The sequence below is a fragment of the Phoenix dactylifera genome, chromosome 16 (assembly GCF_051530095.1).
Source record: "Phoenix dactylifera cultivar Ajwa chromosome 16, Ajwa_hap1_PhDact_Kaust_v1.1, whole genome shotgun sequence".
Taxonomy (NCBI): domain Eukaryota; kingdom Viridiplantae; phylum Streptophyta; class Magnoliopsida; order Arecales; family Arecaceae; genus Phoenix; species Phoenix dactylifera.
This window is the reverse complement of record NC_143205.1, coordinates 13870116-13883121: the sequence shown is the minus strand read 5'-3', so window position 1 is coordinate 13883121 and position 13006 is coordinate 13870116. Positions and strand designations below refer to the sequence as shown.

The window sequence follows — 13006 nt, the reverse complement described above, 5'->3', positions numbered from 1 at the left end:
GTTTGACTGCCATCAAACTACCCCGCTTCGATGCTTGCTGGAGATCCCACATCATCTCCTGAGCCAACAAAACATTGTGGGAAATGTTCCTTCCCGCAATGAAAGCCCCCTGCTCTTGGCTAATGATGCCCGGCAGTAGGGGCTTTATCCTGCCCACCATAATCCTCGCCACAACCTTGTACAAGGTTGTGCACAAACTGATGGGCCTAAAGTGACCCGGCTCTACTGCCTCTCGGCGCTTCGGAATGAGCGTAATGAAGGTGGCTTTCCAATCCTCGGGCATGGCTGCCTAAGTGAAGAAACACTGAACAGCCTCGATCACAGCTCCCCGAATGATACCCCAATATCTACGAAAGAAGAAAGGAGGAAAACCATCCGGGCCTGGAGCTTTGTCCGCTGCCAGCGCCCAGACTGCCTCCTGCACCTCCTCCGCCGACACCGGCCGAACCAGGGTCGTATTCTCATCATGTGCAATACCTACATCAACCCGTGGAAAGTGGTCATCAGCACCAGGGCCTACATCCTCAGTCCATCTGGCGCGGAAAAAGTCAAGTAGAACCTGTCCAACGGCAGGCTCACCCTCCACTCGGCGGCCAGACCCATCACGCAGTGAGTGGATCATACTCCGCTGACGCCGAATAACAGTCGTCCGATGAAAAAACCTGGTGTTGCGGTCACCCTCATTAACCCATTGGACTCGAGACTTCTGTCGCCAGAAAGTCTCATGCTGCCGTAGCAGTGAGTGGTGCGTCGCAAGAAGCCCCCGGAGATGAGTCATGTCATTCTCCGGGAGAGCACCCCGTAGGTCTTCACTCCTCTGTAGTGCCGTAATCTCCTCCTCCACCCCCTCCAATCTCCGGAAGATATCGCCCACTACCTCGCGATTCCAACGGCGAAGCCGCCGTTTGGTCAGCTCGAGTTTGCGTGAGACTCGCCGCATCGCATCCCCCCGCACCGGAACACGCCACGCATCACGAACTATGTCCCAGGACTGGGGGTACGAAAGCCAAATCTTCTCGAAGCGAAAAGGACTATGGTGACCCGATACCGATGAGGTCGAAATCAGCAAGGGGCAGTGATCTGATGCAATCCGGGGTAAGTGGCTAACTCGGCAGGTTGGGAAGCGAAGGATCCAGTCCGAGGAAGCAAAAGCCCTATCTAGCCGCTCCCAGACCCTAGCACCGCCAGGTTGATTGTTGCACCAGGTGAACCGCGGTCCCGAAAAACCTAAGTCCACCAAGCCATTTAGCTGCACAAAGTCGCGAAACTCCCTCCTGTCAATCCTATCAGTGAAAGGCGCACCACCCCTTTTTTTATCCGCACTTTGGATACAATTAAAATCACCAACCGCCACCGTTGGGATACCCTGGGCTAGCAGGTTGGTAATCTCTCGCCAGAGGGTTCTCCTGACCCTGTAATCCGTGCTCGCATACACACCACACAACACCCAAGGGTCCGCCTCAGGTTCCGATACAACCATCACTACCTGTTGAGAACAGTTGTGGAAGACATCAATCCTCGCCACCCCCCGTCTCCACAGGATCAAGAGGCCACCAGACAGCCCCTGGGACTCGACTGCGTAGGTCTCCCAGTCCCTCCCCAGGCGTCGCCTCAGTCGACCAAGCCCATCACCAGACAAACGTGTCTCGCAGAGATAACAAATCTCAGGGCAGTGGAGCTGTACTAGCCGTTTAAAGGAGGACATGAAGGCCGGCTTGGCCGCCCCCCTGCAATTCCAGGCTAGAATCCTCATGGATCAACAACTGCTCGATCGGCCTCAGGTACCTCCTCCCCCTGGGCCTCGGGAGCTATCTCAAGCTGACGGCCTAAATCCCCCAGCTGCTCAGCCTCACCAGATACCTCGCACATGACTGCCGCCCTGATGAGTCGCACGACAGCTGGGTGGACCCCCTCTGCCGTAGGTAAACCCGTAGGGCAGTCACCACAGGCATCTGCATCCGGGAGACCCTCATGTGGCACCTCTCCGAGCGGCACCCCTGTCGCCTCATCTCGTGGCGTCAGAGGCTCTACCAGACCTAACTCCAGTGGCATCCCTGGGCTAGCCACGTGCTGCTCGCCCAGAGCTTGGGACAGGGTGCCAAAACGGTAGACACCATCAGGCCCTCTCCCAGGGCCCTCAAGTGAGTACCAAGTCTTGTTTACCGGGGGAACAATTCAACAAAAAAAAAAATCTTCCACACGCTTGTTCCGGGTGCTGCAACTTGCCGGTCAGTACCAGCCAGCCTGATGTTGATACCGGAGGGTCAGTGTATACCATGATTGATCAGTCAGATAACGAGTCTTGAAGACCAGCTTCGATCGAGAGGCTGGTATCAGCTCTCGGAGATTACTCCACAGCAAGTCTAAAGATTTTAATGGCACAAGTGGAAACAGCGGTGCAACGCAGCTTTCTTTCTCGAAGCGATATGGACTTGAATATCTTGCGTCATCTCTTACGATTTTCAGGGCCCAAATAATTGAGCATGAAAAAGTAAATTACGCATCAGATTATCATATTTAATAAAAAATAGAGGAGAGATAATAAAATAAATAGTTGATCTCATATCTATTTTTAAAGGAGAAGGTAAAATACATACCACTCAGAGGTGGTATTTACTTTTCCACGTTGGATTACCGAATAAAGGTAATATGGAATATCATTTATTGATAGCAATGCCCTCACTTATATTATATTGATATTATATTAATTACATCAATATAATTAATATTAACTATATTAATATATTATAAATATATTAAAAATTTATAAATATTAATATATTTATTAATAAATAATTAGCAAATATTTATTAATTATCAATAATCTAATTTATGATTTATGAATAATTAATATATTCATGTATATACCAAAATATACTAAATTTTCTTTATAATAGAAAATATATTTTCTAATAAATGTATAATTAATTTAAAATATTTATCAACTCATGTAAATATATTTTAATATTTGAAATAGCAAATATTGATAATGTTTATGCATGTGGGCTATAAATGGCCTAAAAATTGACTGAGAAAAAATGTTATTACCTGAATTGTTTATTTAAAAGCATCGTTGGTAATTTGGCAATATTCTTATATAAAATTTACCCTCAACCAAACAAAGTAATCTTTTTGCAATACTATTTTTATAGTAATTTTTCTGCTAACCAAATATAGTGAAATTTATTTTTCTCTGTAATTATTTTTTTAGATAAATAATTTTCAAAAATCATTAGATTACTTTGTAATACAAGTCAACCTAATGTTGATATTGGAGGGCCAGTCTACCATGATTGATGAGTCGACAACAAGTCTTGAGGACCAGCTTCGATCTCTCATGGCTAGTACTAGCTCTTACAGATTATTCCACAGCAAGCTAAAAACTTTTCTACATTGCATTTAAGGCAAAAGTGGGAATAGTTGTGCATCACAGCTTTTTTCTTCAAGCGACATAGGACTAAAATATCTTGCACATCCTTTACGTTTCTTAGAGCCTGTTTGGTTGGGGGTAATCTGGTATAACAAAAAATAATTGTATGTCAAATTACCATATTTGGTACAAAATATGGATGAGAAAGATAGTAAGATAAATGGTGGGTCATATATCTATTTTTTAAAAGAGAATGTAAAATAAATACCACCAAGAGGTGGTATTTGCTTTTCCATATTAGATTACCAAACGGGGATAATCTGATAATGTCATTTCTTGATGAAACTACTCTCACTTATATTATATTAATATTATATTAATTTCATTAATATCATTAATATTAATTATTAATAAATAATTATTATTATTAAATAATTAATAGATATTTATTAATCATCAATAAATATACTTAGAATTTATTAATAATTAAATGTTTATTTACATACTAAAATATACTATAATTTATTTATAATAAGAAATATATTTTTAATATATGTATAATTAATTTAAAAATATTTATCAACTCATGTAAATATATTTTAATATTATAAATAAGCAATATTGATAATATTTATGTAAGTGGGCTATAAATGGTCAACAAATGGATTTAGAAAAAAAAATATTACTACTTGAGTTGTTTATTTAAAGGCATCATTAGAAATTTAGCAATATTCTTATATAAAACCAAATATAGTAATCTTTTCCCAATTATTTCTTAGAATATTATTTTTACTAACCAAATATGATAAAATTTATTTTCCTCCGTAATTATTTTTTTGATAAATAATTTTTAAAAATTGCCAGATTCTCCTGTAATATAAGTAAACCTGATGTTGATACCGTAGGGCCAGTCTAACATGATTGATAAGTCGATGACAAGTCCTGGTGACCAGCTTCGATCTCCCATCGATCGCTGGTGTCAGCTCTCGTAAATTATTCCCCAGCAAGTCTAAAGACTTTTCAACAGCTGCTCAATGCAGCTTCTTTCTCGAAGCGACGTGGGACTAAAATATCTGGTGTGGTCCCTTGCCCTTCCCAGTTGCTTTGCTAGAGGGCCGCCACCCAAGCCAAGTCCGTCCAAATAGAGACTCCTCCAGATTTTTTTTTTTTTTGGGTAAAACGGCAATTCCTCCAGATATTCACCGGCCCATAAATCCTACTATAAAGTTTGCATGCATTTAGAAGGTTTCATCCACAGCCTCCACCAAGCTATATTGTTCATTGTTTTCCTCTTGACATCCTAGGAGCGCCCATGGGATATCTCCCCAACTCACAGAGGGCATGCTCTTGGTGGTCTTCTCTCATGCGTGCAACTTTTCTGCTCTTGTGTCCTTTTGTGCTCTCATCTCCCCAGTCTCCTGCTATCACCACCAGCACTGCAACCTCCTTGGCGGGGAACAACAGCAAAAGCGTAAGCGACCACTCAGCTCTCATTTCATTCAAGTCCAATATATATCATGATCCATATGGGGCTCTGTCCTCCTGGGACAACAAGTCGCTTCATTTCTGCCAGTGGCAAGGCGTCACATGTGGTAGTCGGCACCCTGAGAGGGTAATTGCTCTGGATTTACCCTCCCATGGCCTGTCCGGCACCATATCACCATCCACAGCCAACCTCACCTTCCTCAGAAGACTGAATCTCCAAGAGAACAAACTCGACGGATCCATCCCACAAGATCTTGGCCATTTGCACCAGCTGCAACATCTCAACCTAAGCATGAATTCTTTACAAGGACAAATTCCATCCAGTCTTGGCAACTGCAGACATCTGAGTTGGATTCACTTAGGCGACAACCATCTCAACGGACAAGTGCCCCATGAGTTGGGATCACTTCCTCAGCTCATCGGCTTGATCCTCCGATCGAATAATCTTAAGGGAACTGTCCCAACATCTTTGGCCAACCTCTCCTCTTTGGTCTACCTCGACTTGTCGCACAACATGATTGCAGGCAGCATCCCACCTTGGCTGGGGAACCTGACCTCCATCACCATTTTTGTTCTTTCAAGGAACGCTCTGTCAGGGGGCATTCCATCTTCATTGTGCCGTCTAACCTCTCTTGCTAGCCTCGATGTATCACAAAACCAATTATCAGGCATGATTCCTCCCTGTCTCTACAATCTCTCAAGCATCCGTGTCTTGAGTGTGATATCCAACAGTCTCAGTGGGACCATCCCATCTGACATAGGTTCTTCCCCACTTAACAAATCTCGACATGGCCGTCAATCACTTCACCGGACATATCCCTTCTTCATTATCCAATGCTTCTGGACTGCTTGACATACAGTTCCAAGTGAACAATCTCCATGGAAAAATCCCTCGTAACCTTGGAACCTTACAGAACCTGTCACTCCTGTTCCTTTTCGGGAACCAACTAGTAGCCAAGGAGGCCGACGATTGGAGCTTCCTTGCTGCTCTAACCAACTGCAGCAAATTGAGAGCACTACATATCAGCAACAACAACCTCTCTGGTGTCTTACCCAGTTCCATTTCAAAACTCTCCACAGATATTATGATCCTTGTTTTTTCGCATAACCAGATATCTGGAAGCCTGCCTTCAAATATGGGGAACCTGAAAAACCTGATAGCACTTGCCATGGATTCAAACCTTCTCAGGGGTAATATCCCTGCATCTCTTGGAAATATTAATGCACTGCATAAGCTGGATATGTCTGACAATAATTTCTCCGACCAAATTCCACCTTCACTCGGAAACATCAGTCAATTGAATTGGCTCTCTCTGAAAGGAAACATATTAAGCGGAAGCATTCCAACCCACCTTGGAAACTGCAAGAACTTGCAGTATTTAGAACTCTCCTACAATCAGCTTACAGGCCCAATACCCATGGAGATTCTTAGCCTGTCTTCTCTATCCCAACTCCTAGACGTATCACACAACGCATTACAAGGGTTCTTACCTTCAGAAATTGGCAACATGATAAATGTCAATAGCCTCGATGTTTCTGAGAACAGATTGCATGGTGAAATCCCTGATAACATTGGCGAATGCGTGGTCCTCGTAAACCTTAATATGAGCGGTAATTTTTTTGATGGGGTAATCCCGAAATCACTGGCCAATCTAAAGGGCCTTCAATTTCTGGACCTCTCAAGCAACAACTTGTCCGGGTATGTACCAGAATATCTCCAAATATTTCACTCGCTCCAGTTTCTGAATCTCTCTTTCAACGACCTTGAAGGTGAGGTTCCGCTAGGTGGGGTCTTTGCAAATATGAGCGCATTTTCGCTTATTGGAAATCGAAAGATCTGTGGTGGAATTCATGAACTGCACCTGCCACCCTGCCCCTCTACCCAACCCCATGGGAAAAAACACAAAGCTGCTATCTTGTCAGTGATCATCTCAGTTGCCAGTGGAGTTCTAGGCTTAACTATGATTCTCTTCTTCATGGTACTTTATCGGACTCGAAAGACAAGAATGAGACGTCCGTCCATGGCTACCATGAGAATAGAACATGTTAGAGTCTCTTACGCCGAATTGGTCACAGCAACTGATGGGTTCTCTTCAGCAAATCTGATTGGTGTTGGGAGTTTCGGTTCTGTATATAAAGGGATCATGGATTGGGATGATATAAAGGTGGTTGCTGTAAAGATACTGAACCTTCAGCAGCAGGGGGCTTCAAGGAGTTTCATAGCTGAATGTGAGGCCATGAGAAGCATCCGACACCGGAACCTGGTCAAAATCATAACTGCATGCTCTAGTGTTGATTTTAGAGGTAATGATTTCAAAGCATTGGTTCTTGAATTTATGGAGAATGGAAGCCTGGAACGATGGCTGCATCCGGAAGTGAATGAGCAATGCCCGATGAGGAATTTGAATTTAGAACAGAGAGTAAGCATAGCCATTGATGTGGCTTCTGCACTGGATTACCTTCATCATCACAGCCCGGTGCCAATCGTGCATTGTGATCTCAAGCCGAGCAACATTCTTCTGGACGGTGACATGACTGCCCGTGTGAGCGACTTCGGGCTAGCGAAGTTTCTCTTTGAATCTACTAACTCATTCTCCATATCTACTAGCTTGGCGGCGATAAAAGGATCGGTTGGATACATCGCTCCAGGTGAGACTTCATGTTCAAATTTTTCTACTTCTCATTTTCTTCCTACGTAGGCTAATATAGACTAATAATGAGCAGCTAAAGACAGATGGGCCAATCTGGCTCATTCATTATAGTACAACATATTTCTACCTTCTGATTTGAATTTATGCTTCTAATATAATCTTTCGGTGGCATAGAGAAATGATCTACTTCTTTGTTTTGTTTGTGGAGCGATTTATCTTGAATGTTTAACTATGTTTTTGTCGTTGTCTTTGTGCAAACATTTATCAGAGTACGGTCTGGGAAGCCAAGTATCGACCCGAGGAGATGTGTACAGCTATGGAATACTTCTCTTGGAGATATTTACTGGAAAGAGACCCACTGATGCAACCTTCAATGAAAGCCTAGATCTTCATCGATTTGTGGAGATGGCTTTTCCTACTCAAATTATGAACATCGTAGATCCGCAGTTGATACGAGAGGACTACGAAATTATCAATGGCATACAACAGAGGTGCGCTAAACAACACAGGATACAAGAGTGCTTAATTTCAGTGATGAGCATTGGTCTTCAATGTTCCAACAAACTACCCAAAGAACGAATGCATACGAGAGAAATTGTAAAAAAAATGACTGCGGCGAGAGAGATACTTGGTGGCGTCTAAAGTCATAGAGAATGATCCACAAATATTAGTAAGATATTATGAAGGCTTACGCAAACATACGTTATATGGCTGCTGTTACTTCCCTAAGCCACTTGTCGTTGCTGTCGCATTCTGTGCTCATCCCCTTGGACCTGTTTTCATTTTCCGGTTTGTCTTTTGTCTTTGCCTGCTATTGTTTGAGGGGGGCCTCTTTGGATGCTCTACTATCACTAGGCCAAGAGATATCGGGATAAAATGATCCATAGATTTGAAATGAGCCTTGTCATAATTGAACCAAGTCTTGTGTTTTCCTTGACATATCGGAGAGGTCACTTTCTACCTTCATCTTGCTTGCGATTTGTATATTTCTACCTCTTATTAATTATGATGCTTTTTATCTTTTAATCCTTCGACTAGGTGGATAAAAAGAAACATGTGGGTATAAAATGTGCTGTGATTAATGAAAGTGATTACAGTTAATCAAAGTGATTAGTTTTGTCTAATCTTTCTCAATAATATAAAGTGTGCTAACTGTGTACAAAATGAATATAAGTATGTATAAAATAAGGCATTCGTATAATGAAATATGAGAGACTGAAAGATGAGATTAAGTATGACTACATTATTAAGTCAAGTCCAACCCATAATCAAAAATAAAAGAAAGAAAGAAAGAAAGAAAGAAAGAAAGAAAGAAAGAAAAGAAAAGAAAAGATTGTTGGAGTTACCCTCATGTAAGGTGTTCTGAATGCCGGCCCGGTGGTATTGGCATGCTGCATCCCTGCTGAACTGTGACGCAATTATGTTTGTCATCGTTGTAAAACCGCATGATCCTATGTAGGAGGGCTTTCCAATGCCCAGGACATCAAGAACAAGCAGCCGGAGAACACTTGCAGGAAAATTTATGCAGGAGAGAATAGAAAAACTTTATTAAATAATAAAAGCATCGCAACTTGCTTTTAAAGCATACTTCTCTCTTTAAAGACAATTAACCCTAAGAGGCAGTAATCGATGGCAACCATGGTGCAAACGGTGGGCCGAGATTTATGATTCGGATGCCATATGCATGATATTATGGTTCCTTATGGATATGAGGGTAGCCTAAGAAGGCTTGGTTTATGGAGTCATACATCCAATGTAATTCGTTCGGACGGTTATCAGCCAGTTAGCTGATCATTTCAGATTTCCATCCGATCCTAGGAGATATGATGAGGATCATTAGTATCCTACAGTCTTTATAGATTATCGATGTTTACAGGCCGGGAAGACAAACAGTGGAACAAAATGAATGACCTTCTATATTGCTAGATATTCAAATTCAGTTAGTTGGGATATGACCTATACAGTATCTACCTAGTTGCGTGATATATTGATAGCAAACACTCAGAGCCGGCCCAATCCTTGGCACCTAAGGCACCAGGGCAAAAAAGGCCTCACAGCCCCACCAACCATGGAGGTAATTGACCCAACGCTAGGATTCCCAGAAACAAGTAATTGATGCTCGCGGCTTCCTTACAAGAACGCCCCACCAAATAGACATTAATCCAGCACCTCATGTCACTATTTAATTTAGAAGGGCACAAATTAAACTACTTGACAGTAATTGATGTCTCAGTTTGTCTTTTCCCTCTCAAGCACAAATTCCAATTTCCAAAAAAGGTCTAAATAAAATATATAACTACTTCACTGCCTACCACCAACTTGCCTCTGGCCCAAGCCAGCCAAATTTAGAAGGGCAGGTGGGTTGAGTCAGACCGAGTCATATATGATCTCAACCTAATTTAATTTTTTGTTTAGATTTTAATATTGGGCTCAGACTCAACCCAATAAAAAATTGGATCAGATTGAATTGGGTCCACGGCTACAATTTTTGACCCAATAGATTATTCGGATCGGATCGGATCCATGCATAACTCGGTCCCAACCCAGGCCCACTCGACTTTCAAAAATTTTGCATGCTTGTTTCAGCTGCGTGGAGTATCAACTAGCGAGTACGATCACCAGCATAAAACTATCAAATTGCAGCTGGCAGCTGTGAGAGGTAACGCAATATAACCTTTTATTTTTTGCCTTCTGGTCTTTTTTTTTTCTTATAGTTTCCACCAAGCCTTCCTATCTAACTTTATAGCCTTCTCTTCAAATGTCTCCAACTTCTTTTTTTTAAATTTTTTGCGTCTCATCCTTTTTCTTCTTTTCTTCCTCTTTTTGGTTTTGGTGGGCCTGTGTTTCTGTTGGGTTTCCCAGTGCCCTAGGGCGCAGCGGAAGATACGGGATTATAAAATTTTCTTATAAAACCCATTATATGAAATCCTAATAAGCCAAGATCGCCTTAATAGTATAACCAAATAATGTAGAAAATATAATCTTGGTATAGAAGAATACCTATCACGCTATATCCAATATGTCTGAAGACGTCCTAAGGTGCCCAAATGTTCACCCTCCGATGTTGATCCACACAGGAATGGGTTCAAGACTCTAGCTCCACCAAAACTTGATTCTAATTGTTCAATCCTTCCAAAGGATTTAATTGGCTAATTTTCCTTCACTTCCTTCTTCCTTTCTACCTCTAAAACATTCACTAGCCTTTTTGTCCTAAAGAAGACCCTCTTGTCTTGGGTTAGGACAAAAGAGAGAGGCTTGTAAGAAAGAAGGGATAAGGGAGAGAGAAGGAGAAGCTTTTTCTTGGATGATCTTTAGAACCCCAAGGCACCTCCTTATTTATAAGAGATGGAGGGATGCATCATAAAGGGATGCATCCCATCCACACACCTCATCATGATGAGGCATGTGCCAAGAGAGGCATCCCATCATGATGGGGTGCTAAGGAGAAGGGTATATCAACTTCTTTCTCATGTCTCCCTCTTAAATCCTGATGATCCAAGGGCCCAAATGCAGGAAACCAAAGCCAATGGTCCAGATCTAGGCACCATCTAATGGTCCAGATCAAGGCATCATCATCCAGGGTGCCATCCAATGGTCCAGAAGCAAGATGCCATCACCGATGGTCCAGATTCAGGCGCTGAGCAACGGTCCAGATCTTCCATCCAGAGAGCCATCCAGTGGTCCAGATTCAGGCGCTGACCAATGGTCCAGATCCTTCATCCAGAAATCCATCCAATGGTCCAGATGAAGGCGCCAACCAGTGGACCAGATCCTTCATCCAGGAAACCATCCAATGGTCCAGATGAAGGCGCCAACCAGTGGACCAGATCCTTCATCCAGGGAGTGATCCAATGGTCCAGAAGTGAAGGCCCTATCAAACCCAATCCAATTGGGTTTAACCAACTTAAAGAAAACATTAAACCTAATCAAATCAGGTCTAATTAAAGCCAAATGGGTTCCAACTCTTGGCTAACCCATATTAGGTCATGATCTAATCATATTAGATCAACCTAACCTAAGAATCAGATTCGAATTTAATTTGAATCAGGAGCTAGGGTTTGCAACACGTGCTAGCATGTTCATCTTGCAAACATGATCTAATCCAATTAGACCCTTGATCAATTCTCTTGTGTGTGACCCATTGGGTTCCTTATCTTAGCCAGCAGTAGGTGCAGGTGCAAGTTGACCTAACCTGATTAGAATACCTCTAATCCAATTTAGGTTCAATTTAGTGCTAAACCTGACTTAGCAATCAGAACCTTTCTGATGCTTTGATCTAATCAAACTCTTTGATCCGATCAACCCACAAGACATGATTGATGTCGAGCAACGTATCATGTCTACCCGGAAGATGAGGAATGTATTGGACAAATCCAAACATACCCTTCAGTGGCAAGTTACTGTGCAATTCAATCCCTCAGTCATACTACATCCTGAATAAGTGCATGAGTATGGATCAATATCAAACTCAATCACTTATTCATGTCTCTCTCAATCTTTTATATGATAATTCAAACAATGAAACATTAGAAACTCTTTCTAATATTCATTTTGCTTTGATCAAAGGCTTCTTGAATCATCATAAGATTAGAGTAAGTAGGATGTTACCTTCTCTTACTAGAAGTGACTGATTCCTTGTTGACCTACTCACAACCTTTGTACAAAATTCACCATATCCAGAATACCCCGTACACAACGCAATATCGTGAATGAGGGTAAACGAAAACATAGCTTCAAGTGCACAAGGTACCATGGTGATCTCAGGTCTAAGGATCACTTGCACAACTCCCACTATGAGAACCATCTTTTGATAATTAAGTAAGAATCCATAAGATGTTCTCATGGCTAGTCATTTCAGTGAACTCATTCCTCTAATGAGCACCCACATCTTTGTATTAGTGTCTCACACAAGTGATTGTGAGATCAATCACCCTCTATATTGAGCATACATAAGATATGCCAGTCTTTCCGGTAATATTGATCCCCGACTCAATATACCAATTTGACTGGGAATATTCTAAATTAGGATTTTAGGATTTTAGGTCTCACTGATATGATCTCATCATAACCCTAAAACCAATGTCCTAATTTATGGGGTTCATCATCCAATAATAAAATAGATAAGCAGCAAATGATGAAACACAATGCCTTTATTGATATATATCGAGTGTCAAAGTACATGATTTGGAGGATTACAAAGAGAAACCTATCAAATGATTGGCTTATAGGGCATCTACTCTTTCAGTTTCCATCCTTCAGAAGAAGTAGAAATGCCACCATGTGGGTTTATACTACACCCAGAATCTCAAATGTCTCAAATCCCAATATTTAAATCTAGTGTATAGCAGTTCTTGCGATCATCAAAATGCAAGGTCCATAAAATTTTTAAAGATTTTTTATTAATCAAAACGAAGTTCAATCATTCTAGTTTTGCATCACAAAGAGCACCTCACCTCTCTAGTCTCGGTAGATAAACATGATCAGAAAATACTGTATACAA

The 13006-nt window shown here is 41.7% G+C and overlaps 2 protein-coding genes across 2 annotated transcripts; one reads left to right on the top strand and one right to left on the bottom strand.

The window, feature by feature from the left end:
• Nucleotides 1-289: 289 nt before the first annotated feature.
• LOC149751131 (uncharacterized) lies at nucleotides 290-1753 on the bottom strand. Its single transcript, XM_089927679.1, has one exon. The coding sequence runs from the start codon at nucleotides 1751-1753 to the stop codon at nucleotides 290-292; it is 1464 nt and encodes a 487-aa protein (XP_089783805.1).
• Nucleotides 1754-4569: 2816 nt separating this feature from the next.
• Nucleotides 4570-8212, top strand: LOC103724149 (receptor kinase-like protein Xa21). Its single transcript, XM_039121618.3, has 2 exons — nucleotides 4570-7504; nucleotides 7775-8212. The coding sequence occupies exons 1-2, from the start codon at nucleotides 5644-5646 to the stop codon at nucleotides 8146-8148; spliced, it is 2235 nt and encodes a 744-aa protein (XP_038977546.2). The 5' UTR covers nucleotides 4570-5643; the 3' UTR covers nucleotides 8149-8212.
• Nucleotides 8213-13006: the final 4794 nt, after the last annotated feature.